Source organism: Mobula hypostoma, chromosome 21, assembly GCF_963921235.1.
Source record: "Mobula hypostoma chromosome 21, sMobHyp1.1, whole genome shotgun sequence".
Lineage (NCBI taxonomy): Eukaryota > Metazoa > Chordata > Chondrichthyes > Myliobatiformes > Myliobatidae > Mobula > Mobula hypostoma.
Window position 1 is genome coordinate 27,938,205 of NC_086117.1, and position 21,292 is coordinate 27,959,496.

Here is a 21,292-nt window from a genome sequence, read left to right on the forward strand (position 1 = left end):
ATGAGTCTGGAATTTAAAGCTGGTGTCAACACCGAGGTTGACATGGAAATCCATCGGGATTATTATCGTTCGTCCATCTTCACATGATCTGCCCTTTATGTGCTTATCGGCCAGATCATGTGAAGCTGGCAGACGGGACAATAATAAACCAGATGGGTTGTTTATGTGTTTCACCACAGCTTGCTCCCAGAACGGTGCTTCTGATGAAGACGTGATTAATGAAAACTCGTCCCCTAGTCTGACAATACAAGGTGGTTTTCCTACGTCGACTGTACTTCTTCCTATAGATGCTGCCTGGCCTGCTGCGTTCCACCAGCATTTTGTGTGTGTTGCCTGAATTTCCTTTAGATTGGTTCTTAGTACTGGGACAATAAATGTGGCCTTCCCTTGTCCTGTGAATGCACTTAAAATTACATGCCTTATTGATCCTTTGGGATCAACAAAGTATCTATCTATATATCTTTAAGAAGTCCATGCTTTTTAGGAGCTGCATGCTGCGATGCCAATGTTTGTGCTTCCTGATGCTATTGAGTGGCTGATGTCAGCCATTATTCCCGACAAAGACACGAATTCTGCAGATGCTGGAATCATAAACAGCATACAGAAAGCTGGAGGGCCCCGGAGGATCAGGCAGCACCTACCAAGGGAAACGGACAGTCAATGTCATAAACACAAGAGATTCTGTGGATGCTGGAAATCCCTCCCAGCCCTGATAAAGGGAATTGGCCCTATCCGTTGAATGCTTATTCCTCTCCATAGGCGCTGCCTGATTTGCACACTTCCCCCAGCATTTTGTGTGTCAGACAGTCGATGTACTGGGTGGTACCCCGTCATCTGGACTGACTGTCAGTTGGTCAGTCAGTAGGTCCCGACGAAGGGTCTCGATCCGAAACGTCAGCTGTCCATTTCTCTCCTTAGATGCTACCAGACCCACTGAGGTCCTCCAGCTCTCAGTTGCTCCCAGTTCCCAGTGACCAACATTCAGGCTCGCTGCTCCCCCTGTAGGTTGTGCCAGGACTTGCAGTCCTGCGGCAGTCTCCAACCCGTTACAGGAGCGCGGACCAGAAGAACAGTGAACTTGTGGTGGGGACAGCCAAACTCCAATCCAGGGTGTAGTTGTAAACAGGCTCTTCACCTGAGTCTGCTAAACCACGAGCTACCGCACAACAGGTAAAGGTGAAGTGTGACAAGAGGACGTATGCAAGGGAGGTGAAGTGAGGGAGAGGAGTCAGTTAAAGGTTAGAGCAGCGGAGGGAGGGGAGGAGGTGGAGAGAGGAAGCTGAGGGTGGGAAGGCAAACTGAGGCAGGATGAAGGGGTAGTGAGTGAGGTGGCAAGGTGAGAGAGCCAAGGCAGCGTACTTGATTGGGGACTTAAAGGAGAAACAGGGAATGATATTGGAGTGGCGAAGGAGGGAAGTGATGGGGAGGGAAGACGTTAGGGGTGGGGGTTGTGAATGACAATGGTGAGAGGAAGAGACGGGGAAAATGAGAGAGGAGGTAACGGGAAGTGGGGAGATAAGTGCAACTGAGGAGGATGACCGAGTGGGAGGGAGATCAAGAAGTCTGTGAGAGGTTAGAGGGCGAGATGGAGAAGGGGATGAGGGAATGGGGAGGTGGAGAAGGGGATGAGGAAATGGGGAGGTGGAGAAGGGGATGAGGGAATGGGGAGGTGGGGGCAGGTGAATCCAGTGATATGGCAGCTGGAGTGTGGATTGTGTCAGGGTGGGACAGATTACCTGAGCACCAGGGTTCCCTTGCTGCCCAGGAGGTCCGGGTTCACCTTGAGGGCCCTAAAAGAAAGAAGAAATTGGTGAAGCTTCCATCTGCAGAGGACGGCAGGTCGAGGCCGCCCAGAGCAAAGGCAGGAGTTGCTGAGGGTAACTCCAGGCAAGGTGTGACATAAGATTAATGGGACCATCACCTCTCACTCACACGCGCGTACACGCAATTATTCATGTGCACAAACACCTCCCTCACACAGAACATAACAGCTAGTGCCACCACCATTCACCCCGCCCCCACCCCGGGCAGGAAACATGAGGTATAAGCTTTATCACAAATGATGAGAGGATGGGGCAAAGGGGCAAGAAATATCACCACCCCCCCCACCCCAGATCAGTTCATAAGCAAAGAGCCCAATGCCAATACCTGATGTCAGGACCCGCCCTTTTGGTTCTGCAGCTGAGATCTTCGGCCTGCTGGACAACAAAAGACGGAGCTACCCTGGAGGAGTCTGGGGGAGAGAGGGCCGTGGGGCAGATACATGGTGATAGATGTAAGGCCTCATTAATGTTTGTCTGGACTGGGACACCTGTCAATCCATTGGAATGGACACTGGGGGAGGTTGGACAGACATTCCCCCTCAGTGTGAAGACCACACGAGCTGCCTACTACCCCGCAGAGGCAGAAGGTCAGAATAATAACTGTACATCCCATTAGCCTCCAACAATTCTTTCCCAAGATGCCACTTCCGCATTCCGGGAATGCATAAAACCCTTCTCTGTGATCCAGGAACGAACACGGTCCTTCCGCCTATTTCAGATCCGGGTCCCTCTGCTCTGAACCTGACCCCTTCTCCCACAGCAGGCTCCTGGCTCATCCCCGGGTGAGCAACAGCTCAGGTCCAGGAGATGAACTCAGGCCAAACAGGCAGGGTCAGCTTTTGCTGAGCTAGGTAGGATGGTGTTGGCTGAGAGAGGCTGGGTCGAGGGGCAAGAATGAGTCCCTCAGGGTCACCTACGTTGTGAAGCGTCCACCAGTGGTACCTACCTGACTTCCCTTGGGGCCACTGTGACCATCCATTCCTGTAATTCCCTGGAAAGTAAGTAGAAGGCAGGTTAATTGAAGTAGTACCTCAGGTACTTAACGTTCTGGAAGTCTTGGGATGTATAGCAGGTTGCTGAGGGAGGTGAGGGCAGAAACAGGAGAGGTGCTGCCTGCAGTCTGCCATTTCCTTGAGGAGTGGTGCCTCATGAACAAAACTGAAAGGATGACCGGAAAAATTCCGGACTTGGTGCCAATGACGAGGGAGTTTTTAGAATCAACAGCTTGGAAGAAAATTAGGTAAGCAGGGCTAGGGTCCGGGTGAGGGTAGGTGGGACTAGGCAGAAGACCAGGTTGGCACCTGACGGGCTGAAGGCCTGTGTCTGCGCTGTAGTGCATCATGACTCTAAATTAACGGTCTCTTGGACAAGTCTGAGTCGCGGGATTACATCCCTGCAGCACCTGGCATTGCCTGGAGTATTCTTCGGGAAGGAGGTCCTTGGGAAAGCAAAAATCATGAAGGACTTACTGAAGTAAATACAGTAGCTGGGGGTTGAAAGGGTGGGAAGCAGGGTAACAGATTTACTGACGTAAATATAGTAACTGGGGGTTGACAGGGTGGGAAGCAGGGTAACAGATTTACTGAATTAAGTACAGTAACTGGGGGTTGAAAAGGTGGGAAGCAGGGTAACAGATTTACTTAAGTAAATACAGTAACTGGGGGTTGAAAGGGTGGGAAGCAGGGTAACAGATTTACTTAAGTAAATACAGTAACTGGGGGTTGAAAGGGTGGGAAGCAGGGTAACAGATTTACTTAAGTAAATACAGTAACTGGGGGTTGAAAGGGTGGGAAGCAGGGTAACAGATTTACTGAAGTAAATACAGTAACTGGGGGTTGAAAAGGTGGGAAGCAGGGTAACAGATTTACTTAAGTAAATACAGTAACTGGGGGTTGAAAGGGTGGGAAGCAGGGTAACAGATTTACTGAAGTAAATACAGTTACTGGGGCTTGACAGGGTGGGAAGCAGGGTAACAGATTTACTGAAGTAAATACAGTTACTGGGGGGTTGACAGGGTGGGAAGCAGGGTAACAGATTTGAGGTGAAGGGCAAAATCCTGTGGAAACATGAGGAAAAACTCTGGCTGTCTAGGATTTGGAAGCCTTTGTCTGAAAGTGTGGCAAATACAAAATCAAATGGAAACCTCGAAAGGAAACAATACAAATACCTGAGGACAGAAAGACTGGGGAAAGAGCTGGAGAGTTTCACAGACCAATGACCTCTTTCTGTATGGCTTTGCCCTATGCCCTGTGTTTTGAACTTCTCTGCAACCTGCAAAGCCAGGGAGAGAGGGAAGTTCCTTCTATACAGTTTTTGCACTGATTTTAAGAGAAGGCTTTTACCATCTCCCACACCGGTGCTCACCCTGACCAGGACAGGACAGGCCCATTCACTTTCAGTTTGAATCTTCATTTCTGACCAACAAGGAAACCGGTCACTATTGTCAGGAAATGAATTCCTTCACGAAACCAAGTGCACCGACATAACCAATCCTAAAGGGAGAAATGCTGGTGACTGACCCATCGAGACCCCGAGGTCACAGCTGGTCTGGCCCTGTCCCATGGTGTGAAAGGTCAGTCACAATCGCAAATGATGAGACCTCCGAGTCTGAGGCAGCCAGCCCTATAGGGTGATGGGTCACGTAAAGCTGATTTTTTTTTCACATATGATATCTGCATTTTACTGCCCTGGTAATTCAGTCCCACTTCACCAAGAGGCCCAATCTGATCCCGGTGTGACTGAATTTACATCGAAAGTGTTTGCTGATCTATATTGCCCCCCCCCCCACTCCTTTCAACAGCAACCTATTAGATTCTCATTGTTTTTATATCTGTCCATAGTCTCATCTATTTTTATCCCTGTAAATTTTGCTCAGCCCCATCCCTCCAAGGCACAGGCACTGCTACCTTTACCCACTGCAAACTTTGGCGCCTCACCACGGCTCAGTTGCCCAGCACTGCCAGGGCCCCAGCTCCTGAATTCCTCCCCTACACATCTGACTCTCAACCTCTCTTTATAAGCTCCCTGAAATCTTCCATTTGCTCCAGTATTTCACTTTGAGCCTTCACTGTCAAGTTCAGTAGTGAAATGCCTCAGGATAACCGATGATTATTTTTATATTTAACTTAGAGATACAGTGCGGAGTAGCCCCGACCGGCCTTTTAAGCCACACTGCCCTAGCAATCCCCAATGACCCTGATTTAACCCTAACCTCATCACAGGACAATTTACAATAGTCAATTAACCTACCGGGTACGTCTTTGGAATCTGGGAGGAAATTGGATCACCTGAGGAAAGCCCACAGGGAGTATGTAGAGTGACTCCTTACGGAGGACGCCGGAATTGAACTCTGAAATCTGAGGCCCCAAGCTGTAATAGCGTCGCGCTAACCGCTACACTATCATGGTGCCCAGAGGTGATGTTGTCAAAGGTGCGGCCATCAATGCAATTTCCTGCTGTTTATGCACAGGGTTTGAAGGGATGGCGATTTAGCCCATGTTAACATGGAATACATTCAGCAAAGTTCTTGGTCGATGGGCCTCTTGGGTACCTGTTGATATTAAGCCATAATGCTGGCCTCCAGATCGCAGGGATCCCATTACCAGGAACTAAACAAGCTTTCTGGAGTCCTGAACAAAAAAAATATATATTTTAAAAAATTTATTCATTTACGGGATGTGGGCATCGCCAGCTAGGCCAGTGTTTATTGCCCATCCCTAGTTGCCCTTGAGAAGGTGGTGATGAGCTGATCAGTTCAGAGATCAGCTCCAAAACGCGGAGAAATTAAAACAGCACTGGACCTCGACCGGGGATAGATGGAACTGAGCTGAATACGGATCTACAGGGATCTATGGGTTTATGCTGTGCAGGGAGAAGCAGCTCCCTGAGTCGACATTCCGCAAGGAAATTGGAGAGGCACTTGAGACAGGATACTTAGCAGGGAAACCTGTCACTTTAGAGAACAAGGCCAGCGAACCCATCAAGCTGTACTGGTCTGTGTTGGAATCTAACCTACACACCAGACATCGATGGATTCCGGGGCTTTGTTCTCTAAAGTGACAAGTCTGTAATTCATGCTCAAGTAAACAGAGGTTAGTTTGGATCACATAGTAAAGGGGCATTAAGGTGAAATTGTGTACTTGGTGTTCTGCCTCTAGTTACACGAGGGAGAGGTGGCTGATGGGGTGGACGTTCATGATGTCTGATTCCTGAAGCTCACTCAACAGTGGATCCTCGGATGGAGGTCAACAACCAAAGATACTTACAGGGGGTCCGGGAAGTCCTGCCGGTCCCTTTGGTCCGAGTAAACCACGGGGGCCCTGCGAGGAGAAAACACCAGACGCGTCACCAGACAACTCCGACTGGAAGTATTCACTTTCACCGGGGATCGCATGTGGAACCCCATTCAGAATCAAACAAATCCAACCAAAGATTAACTCAAGAGCCCAGCCTGAAATCAAACAATTCCACCCAACTTCAAACTCTCCCGTCTGGCAACAAAGAGTCCCAACTGGCGTCGAGAAATTCTGCCTGGCAGCAAAAAAAAATCCCAACCACTATCAAATTAACCAAGCTATCGTCAAACAAGTGTAACCTGCAAAACCAATTCCCATCAGGCATCATAAAAATACCAAATGACTGTTGATAAACCTGCCCACATTAAACCAAACTTTTAGATAGGTACATGAGGCTTAGAAAAATAGAGGGCTATGTGCTCGGGAAATTCTAGGTAGTTTCTAGAGTAGTTTACATGGTTGGCACAACATTGTGGGCCAAAGGGCCTGTAATGTGCTGTAAATGTCTATATTCAAACCTGCCTGGCAATAGGCAATCTTCCTGGTATTGAACAAACTCATCCTAGGCGTCAGACAATCCCAAATGGTACTGCACTCTCCAACTGGCATCGAATAAATCTGACCAACATTAAGTGATCGTGCTCATTATCAGACAATTCCACTTGACATTGAAGATTCCTAGCTGGCAACTGATAGTCCCACCCAACAGCATGCAATTCCATCCGGCAACAAATGATTCCAATGATTTCCAAACAAATCCACCTGGATTTCTACCAATTCCAAGTGGCATCAGAAAGACAGAATTAAACATTCCTGCTCAGCTTCAAAAAACTCCCACTCCAGATCTAACTATCTTTGTCAACATCAATAGTCTGAAACAGCATCAAACTGCTCCTGCCCAGCACCAAACAATCCCACAATGCAAACCCTGTTCCCCCTTGCAACAACCACTCCCACCTACCATCAGATTAGCACAAGTGTCATCAAACCATTCCAAATGGTATCAACCAGGCCTGCCATCAAATGATACTATACAGAGACAAACAATCTTAAGTAATAAGAAACAATCAATTCTGGATGGCCTGAATCCATCCCAGCCAACTCCACCCAATACCATTCAACATTAAACAGTCCCACCAGACATTATACCACGCATTATCAAACAATTAAAGCTAGAATTAAAATTTCCAACTCAGAATGAGATAATCCCAACTAGGATCACATGTTCCCACATGGACTTGTACAATTCAAACCAACATTAACCAGGCATGTGGCATCAAATGGTCTCTACTGTGCCAAGCTCCTCCACCCACTGTCAAATAATTCCAACTGACAAAATATCTTGCCTGGCATCCAATATTCCAGCTGGGCATCCAACAATCACGCCCAGAATGACAAAACCCCCACCTTGCAACAAAACAATCCCAACCGGCTACATCAGAAAAGTCACTCACCACGAACCAACCCACCAGGTATCTAACATACCAGCGGGTAGCAATCCGGCGTGCCTACGATCATACATTCTAACCTGGCAGCAAACAATCCCATCCAGAATCACAAAATCTCAACTGGCCTCAAATACCAGAAGAGCATAATCTAAGACCCCACTCAGCCCATGCATCCTCTCTTCGCTCCTCTCCCAACAAGCTAAAGACGCAAAACCCGAAAGGTGCATACCAGGAGGCTCACGGACAAATTCTATCCCACCGTTACCAGAGTCTCTTGTACGATAAGATGGATTTAGCCTCACAATCTAACTTGCTAAGATCTTACATTTTATCATTTGCCTGCATTGAACTTTTCCAGTAGCTTTTACTTTATTCTGCATTGTTATTGTCACGGTCCCGGCTGTCCCTTCCATTTATTCATGTTCTCCTAGTTCCCTTTTCCCCGTGTTTCTCCCAGGCTCCTCTGATTGCGGCGATCCTGAATCTCATCTAACCTGCAGTGTAAGTACCCCGGCTTTCCATCCACTCATCACCAGATCGTTGCTTCAGCCAGTGAGGTTGTTCACGCTCTAGGCCGCTTAGAATTGTGTATTCTAAGTTCTGTTTCCGCGCTGTTGTTTACCTGTGTTAACTCTGTCTCTCCGTGTTAACAGGAGCACTGCATGCTGCCTGCCTTCCCGTTCACCCTCCTGCCTGCCGTTCTCCTCCAGCCACGCTCACACCCTAGTCTGCATCCCTGCTCTGCCTTGTCCCGCCGCCCACCGACACTCTCCGCTGGCTCAGTGGTTAAACGCTGCGCTCTCACCGCAGCGACCCGGGTTTGATTCCCGGTCAAACCTCGCTCATTCCTCAGCTTTCCTCTGCCTAATTCTCACTCTTCGGCCTTCCCTGCAACCATTAATAAACACTCGTCAGATTATTCTACCTCTGTGTCAGTGTCCTGCGTCTGGGTTCACCCATTCTCCGCAACAGTTATTGTTTTATCTCAATGAACTGTGTAATGATCTGATCTGCATGAACAGCTGCTAAAACAAGCTTTTCACTGTTCCTTGGTGTGTGACAAACATAAACCAATACCGATACTGATAATTGCAATCTTCATCAATGAATCACAAACAGCGCCAAATCACAAAACCAATACATCAAGTGATTAAAACCACCATTGAACAATCCTCGCCAACATCAATATGCTCGTCAAATTACACAACCCAGCAAGATATAGTCCCAGCCAACAGATCATAAACTAAACCACCAATGATTCAAATCCATTATTAATCAATCCAACTGGATTTAATCCAAACTGCAATTCAAGAATCCAGAACGAAACATTCTCTGAAACATTCCACATGGATTTGTATAATTCCAGCCAAAATCAATCCTGCCCAGCACCAGGCGACAATGCTGGGCATCAATTACATTAGCTCACCATCAAATAATTCTAAACAACACAAATAATCCCATCTGGTATAAAACACATGGCTTCCACCAGTCCCACCTGGCATCAAACTTTCCCAGCTGGCATCAGACAATCCTAGCTGGCAGTGGACATATCACACAATTCCAGTGTCATTAAACAATCCCGCCCAACATCAAACCAACATGACCGACACAAGCAATACCACCCAGTGAGGAACATTCCAGCTGATATCAAACAGTATCTCCCAGCAACAAGTAAGTTCGAAGTAAAGTACATATATGTCACCATATACAACCCTGAGATTCATTTTCTTGTGGGCATACTCAGTAGATCCAAGAAACACAATAGAATCAGTGAAAGACCGCACCCAAAAAAAAACAACTGATGTGCAAAAGACAACAAATTGGACAAATACAAAAGAATGAATGAATGATTGATTCATTCATTCAATAAGCAAATAAACAAACAAACAGACAAGTAAACAAGAAATAAATGTCGAGAACATGAGATGAAGAGTCCTTGAAAGTGAGTCCATAGGTTGTGGGAACAGTTCAGTGATGGGGCGAGTGAAGCTGAGTGAGGTTAAATCCTATGGTTCAAGAACCTTTTGGCTGAGGTGTAATAACTGTTCCTGAACTTGGTGGTAAGGGTCCTGAGGCTCCTGTACCTTCATCCTGATGGACGCAGTGAGAAGATTCCCACTGGCATCAAAGTAACTCAACTGGCATCAAATGATCGAAATTGGCTTCCAAGAAAGCCAATGAGTGTCATACAATCTAATAACTAAAACGTGTCAAACAATAGCACCTGGTATCACACCAGTAGGTCATCAAAGCAGTAAGCAATTATGCCAGTCATGGAACAATCCTACCCAGCATCTAATAAACAACATCAGTGCCAAACAATCAAGTCCATCATTAAATAATCCTGCCTGACAACAAACAATCCCAATGCATGTCAATCCTAATTGGAAACAAACTATTCAACTCCCAATGCAATGTTTCCAACCAGCATTGCATACTCCCACATGGGTTTGTATCAATCAGGAACAATGTCAATAAATTCCGGCCTGTGTTGGACAATTGCACCCGGCATTACACAATCCCAAGCGGAAGCAAATGACTCCAACTGGAATCAGGCAGTCCAAGCTGCGATTAAACAATGCAACCCACAATGACAAGTTTGCAACAAGCATCCCACATAGATTTGTACAAAGTCAACCAACGTCAGTCAGGCACAACATCAAACATCCCTGCCTGATACCTAACAAAGCTAACACACCAGACATCAAGCAACTCCTACTGAAACTGAGCATTCTCATCCAATATGCAATACAGCAAAACTTCAAGCAATCCTGGTCCCAATTGAACAATCCCATTCAGAATCAACAGTCCAATCTTCCATCCAAATATTGAGTAATTCCACCTGAAAATCAAACCACCATCTCGTCATGTCCAACCAGAAAAGGAGCCAACAACCTGCAGCCCCTTCTCTCTGTTATCGGCCACTTGCCAGGGAAAGGAATACTGATCAGTAGAGACACATAACCATATCTTTACCAACTCCCTCCGGTATACTCCTTGTATGGGCTTCCATGTCTTATCTCCCCTTGTACTGAGTTGCACAACTTAAATTGAGTAAATGCAAGATAACGCAGAACCAGGTAAATCTGAGGTAAAAAATAAAAAATGCAACATACACAGAAGGTGAGGAGAGAGAAGTTGATATTTCACGTCAATAAACTTTCATACAACCTGGAAAAGCTTTAGATAAAGCAAGCTCGAAGATGCTGGAGATCCAAAGCAACACACACAAACTGCTGGAGGAACTTAGCAGGTCAGGCAGCATCTATGGAAAAGAGTAAACAGTCGACGTTTCCAGCCGAGACCCTTCATCAAGACTGAGAGTGAACAAGGAAACACCTGAATTAAACAGTGGGGGGGTAAGGGGGGAGGAAAAGGGGCTGGCTAGAAGGTGATAGGTGAAGCCGGGGGATGGGAAAGGTCAAGGGTTGAGAAGAAATAATCTGATAGGAGATAGGTGAGGACTGTAGACCATAGGAGAAAGAGGAGGAGGTGATAGGCAGGCAAGAAGAAGTAAAAGGTCAAAGTGAGGAATAAAGGGAGGAGGGGGATTTGTGTTCACTGGAAGAGTAATTGATATTCATACTATCAGGTTGGAGGGTATCCAGACAGAATACAAGGTGTTGCTCCTCCATCCTGAGCACGGGCTCACCTTGGCACCAGAGGAGGTCACAGACTGACACGTCGGAATGGGAATGGGAACTGGAATTAAAATGTCTGGCCACCGGGAAGTCCCACTTGTCGCGGATGGTGCGGAGGTGCTCGACGAAGATGCAAAGGAAGTTGGAAGTGGGAAGAGAGAAGAGCACTGAGGGGAAGGTGTGTGGCAGAGGAGATGAGTGGAAGTGTGAAGCACTGGGACGGAGAAGGAGGAAAATTATGAGCCTGGAAAGAAGCAAATACAGAAAAATTATGTAAAGTTACCAGAGGAAGAGGAAGGAATGCTGGACATCAGAAATTTAAATTCCATAAATGCTGATTTTCTGACACTGTTGAATTTATTGTTAAGATCGGAGGGTTGCAACGTGTCTAGTCAGAGGAAGAGGTGCCATGCCTCGAACTCATGTCGGCCTGACATTACAGAAGTCAGAGGGGGATGAACCATTAATGCACAGGACAACCAAAAGCTCAACTTCACACGCAGACGGAAAGGTGTTCTGCAGAGCAGCCAGCTGATTGGTGTCTGATCTCCCCAGTATAGGAGAGCTCACATCATGAGCTGTGGATAAAATATGCTTGCTTTATCATGAAGATTTGTCAATGTTGATGAAAGTTCAGTGTTGCTTCTCCACAGGTACTGCCTGAACTGCAAAGTACTTCCATTTCCTTTCCTTTCTGATGGTTCGAAAAACAACAGTCATTGAATCTAGGCTCGACATAATGCCTATTTCAAAATCAACCTCTTTGCACGTCCAGTGCATGGCATTGTACCCCACTTTTATTGACAGTGCATCCAGTACTTTGTTAATGCTTGTTTTTTCTCTATTGTCCTTGATCCAAGTTTTGAAGTTCACTGTAGTTCCACGCCTTGTAATCCTGCCCATGTTTCGGGCTCTCATTCCAAACTTTGCACAACATTCTCATTCCAGGTTTTGCACAGAATTCCCTTTCCAAGCTTGAAATAAAATTCCCGTGCCAAATTTGTACATGCCAGTTCCAGGCCATGAATTATAAATATTCTGCAGTAATTCCATTGCAAAATCTCCAACTGCAGGTTCGTATTGATATCCAGTTTGATATTGGTCCTGCGCTCACAGCCAATATTCTGAACCAGCCCCGTCAATTTTGACTCTGCATTCTGGTCACAGTCTGCGATGAGGTAACCCAGCTTTGTTGCTGTATTTGTATCCGGTTGCTGAGATTTGAACTTCAGCAGACGCTCAGCTGCCCTCTTGGTTGTTCAGTTGGCAGCCTGCAGATGTGGACACCTCACAGAGCATTCCAGCAAAAAGCCAATATTGCAGGAATACCGTTCAATAGGCCAGCATTCCCAAAATCAACCAGCTGCTGCAAAACCCTCCTTTAACCCACCGCCCCCATTAACACACTAACATCTCCGTCAATGTAACACTGACATGCCCTATCCCCTCAGGGTAACACTGATATACCCCACACCCTCAGTGTAACACTGATATACCCCACACCCTCAGTGTAACACTGATTTACCCCACACCCTCAGTGTAACACTGATATACCCCACACCCTCAGTGTAACACTGATATACCACACACCCTCAGTGTAACACTGATTCACCCCACACCCTCAGTGTAACACTGATACGCCCCACACCCTCAGTGTAACACTGATATACCACACAACCTCAGTGTAACACTGATTTACCCCACACCCCTCAGTGTAACACTGATTTACCCCACACCCTCAGTGTAACACTGATATACCCCACACCCTCAGTGTAACACTGATTTACCCCACACCCCTCAGTGTAACACTGATATACCCCACACCCTCAGTATAACACTGAGATACCCCACACCCTCAGTGTAACACTGATTTACCCCACACCCCTCAGTGTAACACTGATATACCCCACACCCTCAGTGTAACACTGATTTACCCCACACCCTCAGTGTAACACTGATTCACCCCACACCCCTCAGTGTAACACTGATATACCCCACACCCTCAGTGTAACACTGATTTACCCCACACCCCTCAGTGTAACACTGATATAACCCACACCCTCAGTATAACACTGAGATACCCCACACCCTCAGTGTAACACTGATTCACCCCACACCCCTCAGTGTAACACTGATATACCCCACACCCTCAGTGTAACACTGATATACCACACACCCTCAGTGTAACACTGATTTACCCCACACCCTCAGTGTAACACTGATTCACCCCATACCACACACCCTCAGTGTAACACTGATTCACCCCACACCCCTCAGTGTAACACTGATATACCCCACACCCCTCACTGTGACACTGATACACCCCACACCCCCTCAGTGTAACACTGATTTACCCCACACCCTCAGTGTAACACTGATAAACCCCACACCCCTCACACCCCTCAGTGTAACACTGATTTACCCCACACCCCTCAGTGTAACACTGATATACCCCACACCCTCAGTGTAACACTGATATACCACACACCCTCAGTGTAACACTGATTTACCCCACACCCCTCAGTGTAACACTGATATACCCCACACCCTCAGTATAACACTGAGATACCCCACACCCTCAGTGTAACACTGATTTACCCCACACCCTCAGTGTAACACTGATTCACCCCACACCCCTCAGTGTAACACTGATATACCCCACACCCTCAGTGTAACACTGATTTACCCCACACCCCTCAGTGTAACACTGATATAACCCACACCCTCAGTATAACACTGAGATACCCCACACCCTCAGTGTAACACTGATTCACCCCACACCCCTCAGTGTAACACTGATATACCCCACACCCTCAGTGTAACACTGATATACCACACACCCTCAGTGTAACACTGATTTACCCCACACCCTCAGTGTAACACTGATTCACCCCACACCCCTCAGTGTAACACTGATGTACCCCACACCCTCAGTGTAACACTGATATACCCCACACCCTCAGTGTAACACTGATATACCACACACCCTCAGTGTAACACTGATTCACCCCACACCCCTCAGTGTAACACTGATATACCCCACACCCCTCACTGTGACACTGATACACCCCACACCCCCTCAGTGTAACACTGATTTACCCCACACCCTCAGTGTAACACTGATACACCCCACACCCCTCAGTGTAACACTGATACACCCCACACCCCCTCAGTGTAACACTGATTTACCCCACACCCCCTCAGTGTTACACTGATTTACCCCACACCCGTCAGTGTAACACTGATACACCCCACACCCTCAGTGTAACACTGATTTACCCCACACCCCTCAGTGTAACACTGATTTACCCCACACCCTCAGTGTAACACTGATATACCCCACACCCTCAGTGTAACACTGATTTACCCCACACCCTCAGTGAAACACTGATATATCCCACACTGCACAGAATAACCCTCTTGTGTTGTTATACTCACTGGTTCACCGGGTAACCCTCTTGGGCCAACTTCTCCATCATCCCCCTGTAACAGACAATGAGAGGCTGCGGTCAGTGGCAACATCTGGAGGTTAGTTGCTGCTGGGAATGGCCCCAGGAGCAGAGTCTGTATTAACCCCCTGTCCACCTCCACTCACCCGCTCTCCATCCTCTCCCGATGGCCCAGGTTGTCCTTGAGGCCCCGCATCTCCCTGGGAAGAAACAGCAGACAGATCTCCGTGAGTTAACCCCTCACAGGTTGTGGGTTAATATTTATAATAGTCATTATTCACTGCTCTGCTCTGACACTGAGCACTGTGCTTTCCTGTTGTTTGCACTTTCTCTGTGCCTCACTATCCTGATGAAATGTCTGTTAAGTTTTCACTTATGCCTTATCTTCCTGTATCCTTCTCATTAGCTCACCTCCAATGGTGACACCCTGACCCACCTCCCCCAACCCCCTCCCACATCTACCTAATGTGCTCACACCCCTGCACTAGTTCCTGCTCCAGTCAAACTTGGCTTTAAGGTTCTCAGCCTTATTTGACTGTCCCTCTCTCTAGAAATTCTTCCAGCTTTATCATCTTCTATCATTTCCATTCTCCAGTTCTGGCTTCTCCTCATCCTAGATTTGGTTTTTAGTAGCGATTGAGCCTTGAACAAGGGGACACGACTACAAGATAAGTGGCCAGTCATTTAAGACTGAGGTGCCTAGAAATTTATTTTCACTGAAGGTGGTGGATAGGGTTGCCAACTATCCCGTATTAGCCGGGACATCCTCTATATTGGGCTAAATTGGTTTGTCCCATACGGGACCGCCTTAGTCCCGTATTTCCCCCGCTAAGGTAGAACGTTCCTATGAAACATTTCATGCTGAAATGGCATAAAGCGAAGAAGCAATAACCATTCATTTTTATGGGAAAAATTTTTGAGCGTTCGCAGACCCAAAAAATAACCTACCAAATCATCCCAAATAACACATAAAACGTAAAATAACACTAACATACAGTGAAAGTAGGAATGATATGATAAATACACAGCCTATTTAAAGTAGAAATAATGTATGTACAGTGTAGTTTCACTTTAACAGAATCGGGAAGATTAAACCAAAACTGATTTGTAGGAAAAAAATCAACACGTACACGCATGTGCACGTCATGTATGTGCACGTCACGCATGAGCATACAGGTGCCCGCGCAAGGCTTCATGGTCATGGTAGTCTTTCTCGGGTGTCCCACAAGTGTCCCGTATTTGACTGCTACTTTTGTCCCTTATTTGGGAGTGCGAAAGTTGGCAACCCTAGTGGTGAATCTCTGGAATTATCTGCTCCCTTGGGTAGTGGAGGCCGGATCATCGCATATATTTATAGTTGGAGCAAGATAAATGCTTGAAAGGTTGAGCAATTGAGGATTATGGGGAACAGAGAAGAACTGAGGCCAGCAATTATCAGCATGATCGCATTGAATAGTTGGCAGGCTTGCGGCCTACTGCTGTTTTTGTAGATGTGAACTACTCTGTCACTGGTGTTAGCTGCTCTGTGTTTGAGATTGCTCTCCCTAAACTTACGGCATCTTTAACCATCATTCCCCCACAAGATGTGCCTCCTGGATCGAGTTCTCAGTCACCCGTCCTCATGTGCCCCTATGCCACTCCATCATTCCTTTGTTTTGAGTTTCTGAGGCCCTTTATTATAAATTTTACAATCCTGGAGATTCTCAGCAGATGGCGCTTTTGCCTGTGACTCTTCCGAAATCTGGATTAAGTTGCTGCACTAATACTTCATGGTAAGATTTAATTTAAGCAGAAAGAATTTGTGTAGCCTTGGGGGAAGATTCACAGAAACTACAGGGATATAGTTTGAATTTTGTTGTTGTTTGTTTTGTCCTCGATTTACTGAAGAAATAAAGCTCCAGGAACAATTGCCAAGTTACAGTCGGACAGGCAGGTTGTGGATGAGGGAGGGTGTGGTGATTTTTCTGGGTACAGATCACCCATTTGGGAGAGCTGGGGTTCCTCCCTGCAGAAGACAAGGGCAAAGGAATCACAAACAAGAGAAAATCTGCAGATGCCAGAAATCCAAGCAACGCACACAAAAAATGCTGGAGGAAATCAGCAGGCCAGGCAGCATCTATGGACGAGAGCATAGTTGACGTTTCGGGCCGAGACCTTATCTACTGATGCCTATTATAAACCGCCTAACTCTCACAGGTACCTGGAGTATACCTCTTCCCACCCTGTTACCTGTAAAAACACCACCCCCTTCTCTCAATTCCTGTCTCTGCCGCATCTGCTCTCAGGATGAGGAGATCACAAGACAAAGGAGCAGAAGTAGGCCATTCGGCCCATCCAGTCTGCTCTGCCACTCCACCCATGAGCTAAACTATTCTCCCATCTAGTTCCAATTTCTGGCTTTTTCCCCATATCCCTTGATACCCTGACTAATTAGATACCTATCAATCTTCTCCTTAAACACCCTCAATGATCGGGCCTCCACAGCTGTATGTGGCAATGAATTCCATAAATCCATGATCCTCTGGCTAAAAAATTTCTCCTCATCTCTGTTTTAAATGGGTACCCTCTAATTCTAAGACTGTGGCCTCTTGTCCTGGATTCACCCACCAAGGGAAACAGCCTTTCCACATATACTCTGTCCAACTCTTTCAACATTCAAAATGTTTCTATGAGATCCCCTCTCATTCTTCTATACTCTAATGAATACAGTCCAAGAGCCAACAAACGCTCCTCATATGTTAGCCCCTGCATTCCAGGAATCATCCTCGTAAATCTTCTCTGAACTCTCTCCAAGGGATATCTCAGTACATCCCTTCTAAGATAGGGGGCCCAAAACTGCACACAGTATTCCAAATGAGGTCTCACCAGTGCCCCATACAGCCTCATCAACACCTCCTTACTCTTATACACTATTCCTCTTGAAATGAATGCCAACATAGCATTCGCTTTCCCTACCGCCGATCCAACTTGGTGGTTAACCTTTAGGGTATCCTGCACGAGGACCCCCAAGCCCCTTTGTACTTCTGATTTTTGACTTTTCTCCCCATCTAAATAATAATCTGCTCGATTATTTCTTCTTCCAAAATGTACAACCGTACATTTCTCAACATTGTATCTCATCTGCCATTTCTTTGCTCACTCTCTTAAACTGACCAAATCTCTCTGCAACCTTTCCGTTTCTTCAACACTTCCTGCTCCTCCACCTATCTTGGTGTCATCCGCAAACTTAGCCACAAAACCATTTAATCGATAATCTAAATCATCGATATACATCGTAAAAAGAAGCGGCCCCAACACCGACCCCTGCGGAACACCACTAGTAACCGGCAACCAATCAGAATAGGATCCCTTTATTCCCACCCTTTGCTTTCTGCCTATTAGCCAATGCTCCACCCATTTCAATATCTTTCCTATAATTCCATGGGCTCTCATCTTATTAAGCAGCCTCATATGCGGCACTTTACCGAAGGCCTTTTGAAAACCCAAATACACAACATCCACAGCCTCTCCCCTGTCAATCTTATTTGAGATTACCTCAAAAAATTCCAATAGGTGAGGCAGGATCTTCCCTTCTTGAAACCATGCTGGCTTGGGCCTATCTTGTCATGGACCTCGAGGTATTTCATAACCTCATCCTTGAGGATTGACTCCAATAACTTTCCAACTGCCGATGTCAGACTAATAGGTCTGTAATTTTCTTCTTGCTGCCTCCCTCCTTTCTTAAACAGCTGAACTACATTTGAGACCTTCCAGTCCTCCAGAACCATGCCAGAGTCTATTGATTCCTGGAAGGTCATTTCCAATGCTTCCACTATCTCCAAAGCCACCTCCTTCAGAACCCGTGGGTGCACCTCATCCAGTCTGGGAGACTTATCTATTCTTAGTCCATTTAGCTTCCCAAGCACTTTCTCTCTAGTAATCTTGACTGTACCTAATTCTATTCCCTGAGGCCTCTGGCTATCAGGTATGTTGCTAATGTCTTCCACTGTGAAGACTGATGCAAAATACTCATTTAGTTCCTCTGCCATCTCTTTGCTCCTCCCACAGACCCCTAAATAAAGGTGATTGTGTCACTGCTCCTCCCTCAGTCCAGGGCAGATACTCAGCATGGACGTTGGTCCATTTACTGTTAATAAAAGCCTTTCAGTATTTACTCTGCTTCCAGTCTTTTGGAGTAATTGATAGTGCATCAATTACCCATTATAATTTCTCCAGCATCATTTTCAATTGGTCCTATATCTACCTGTGTCACTCTTTTACTCTTCATATATTTAAAAAAAACTCATAGTATCCTTTTTTATGTTAATTGCCAACTTCCTTTCATAATTCATCTTTTCTTTCCTAATGATTTTCTTAGTTTCCTTCTGTAAGTTTTTAAAAGTCCTCCAGTCCTCAGTTTTCCCACTAATTTTTGCTTCCTTGTACGCCGTCTCTTAGCCATAACCTCTCTCGGTAGCCATATTTGTGCCATTTTTCCAATCATGATTTTCTTTTTTCTTGGAATATATTTTTCCTGCACTTTCCTTATTTCTTGTAGGAATTTCATCCAATTCTACTCTACTGTTCCTCCATTTAGCTTACTTTTCCAATCAACTTGGGCCAGTTCCTCTCTCATACCATTGTAATTTCCTTTGTCCCACTGAAATATCGATACACCTGATACCAGCTTCTCCTTTTCAAATTTGAAACTGAACTCAATCATATTATGATCACTACTTCCAAGGGGTTCCATTACCTCCAGCTCTCTAATCGTCTCAGGTTCGTTACACAGCACCCAATCCAAAACAGCCGGTCCCCTGGTGGGCTTCTGGACAAGCTGCTCCAAAAAGCCATCCTGTAGGCATTCTACAAACTCACTCTCCTGAGATCCATTACCCTCCTGACTTTCCCAATCCACTTTCATATTAAAATCCCCCATAATTATCTTGACATTTTCCTTCTGACACGCTTTTTCTATTTCCAGCTGTAACTTGTAGTCCACATCCCGGCTGCTGTTTGGAGGCCTGTATATAACTGCTATTAGTGTCTTTTTACCCTTGCCATTTCTTAATTCTACCCATAAGGATTCTACCTCTTCTGATCCTATGTCCCTTCTTTCTAGTGATTTGATATCGTTGCTTACCATCAGGGCCACGCCACCCCCTTTACCTACCTTCCTATCTTTCCTATACACTGTGCATCCTTGGACATTCAGCTCCCAATCACATCCATCATTTAGATGCCCTCCTTCTTCAAAGAAAGGGGTTTCTCTTTCTCCACCGTCAACACTGCCCTCAACCACGTCACTTCTATTTCATGCACATCTGCCCTCACCTCACCTACCACCCCTACGACTCCAGCAGCTTCTGTGCCCAGCACATAGTTCTCCCCAACTTCCGTCATCTCAAATGGGATCCCAGCCCCAAGCACATCTGTCCTTTCCCCCTACTCTCCTTTCCGCAGGGATCGCTCCCTATGTGACTCCCTTGTCCATTCGTCCCTCCCACCGACCTCCATCCTGGCAATTACCCTTGCAAGTGGATCAGGGAGGATCCTTGCCCTACACCTCCTCCCTCTCTGCCATCCAGGGCCCTAAACAGTCCTTCCAGGTGGGGCAACACTTCACCTGTGAGTCTGCTGGGGTCATTTACTGTATCAGGTGCTCCGAGTGTGGCCTCCTGTACATTGCTGAGACCCGGCATAGATTGGGAGACTCCTTCCCCAGAAAAAGCGTGATCCCCCAGTGGCCACCCATTTTAATTCCACTTCCCATTCCCATTCCGACATGTTAGTCCATGGCCTCCTCTGCTATTGCAGTGAGACCACACTCAGGTTGGAGGAACAACACCTTATATTCCGTCTGTGTAGCCTCCAACCTGATGGCATGAACATCGATTTCTCAAACTTCTGGTAATGCCCCACCTTCACCATTCCCCCCTCTCACCTTATCTCCTTCCTTGCCCATCACCTCCCTCTGGTGCTCCTCCCCCTTTTCTTTCTTCCACTGCCTTCTGTCCTCTCCAATCAGATTGCCCCTTCTCCAGCCCTGTATCTCTTTCACCAATCCACTTCCCAGCTCTTTACTTCACTCCACCCCGTCTCCCAGTCTCACCTCTCACCTTGTGTTTCTTCCTCCCTTCCACCCACCTTCTAACTTTGACTCCTCGTCTTTTTTCCCCCAGCCCTACTGAAGGGTCTCGGCCTGAAACGTCGACTGTTTACTCTGTTCCACACATGCTGCCTGGGCTGCTAACTCCCTCCGGCATTCTGCGTGTGTTGGTGAGGGAGTCAGTCTTTTACAGTTGCTGCCCTGGTTTGTCCCCAAAGTGAAGAGATTGTTAGATAAGGGGACAGGGAATGTGGCTGGGGAGGAACAGCATGGCTCGGGGGGTGGGGGGGATGGGAAATTCAGAACACACTGACAGGACAGGTAGCAATGCAACAAAGAACACAGGTGGAAAATACTTTAGGCCTCCAGCACAGTCCGTCCTCGAAGCAAGCCGTGTTCAGACGGAGACCGAAAGAAATGAGACGGGGCGTGAAGCTTCCCGGAGGCAGGTGAGTTCAGTGCAGGGCTGGACTGATGGACACACACTGACGGGTGATTTCATTACAGTCTGGCGGTTTGAGGATTCCTCAGGCTTGAACAAGGAATCA

General features: G+C 46.7%; 1 protein-coding gene across 2 annotated transcripts in view; it reads right to left on the reverse strand.

The window, feature by feature from the left end:
- The window catches only part of col5a1 (procollagen, type V, alpha 1), a 325,186-nt gene that overhangs the window by 84,158 nt on the left and 219,736 nt on the right, over positions 1–21,292 (reverse strand). For both annotated transcript variants that reach the window (XM_063073758.1, XM_063073757.1), the window contains exons 19-23: positions 14,803–14,856; positions 14,646–14,690; positions 6,089–6,142; positions 2,770–2,814; positions 1,737–1,790 (exon numbers count right to left, since the gene is read on the reverse strand). In XM_063073758.1, coding sequence (XP_062929828.1) covers positions 1,737–1,790; positions 2,770–2,814; positions 6,089–6,142; positions 14,646–14,690; positions 14,803–14,856 — 252 coding nt within the window. The remainder of the gene's footprint in view (positions 1–1,736; positions 1,791–2,769; positions 2,815–6,088; positions 6,143–14,645; positions 14,691–14,802; positions 14,857–21,292) is intronic.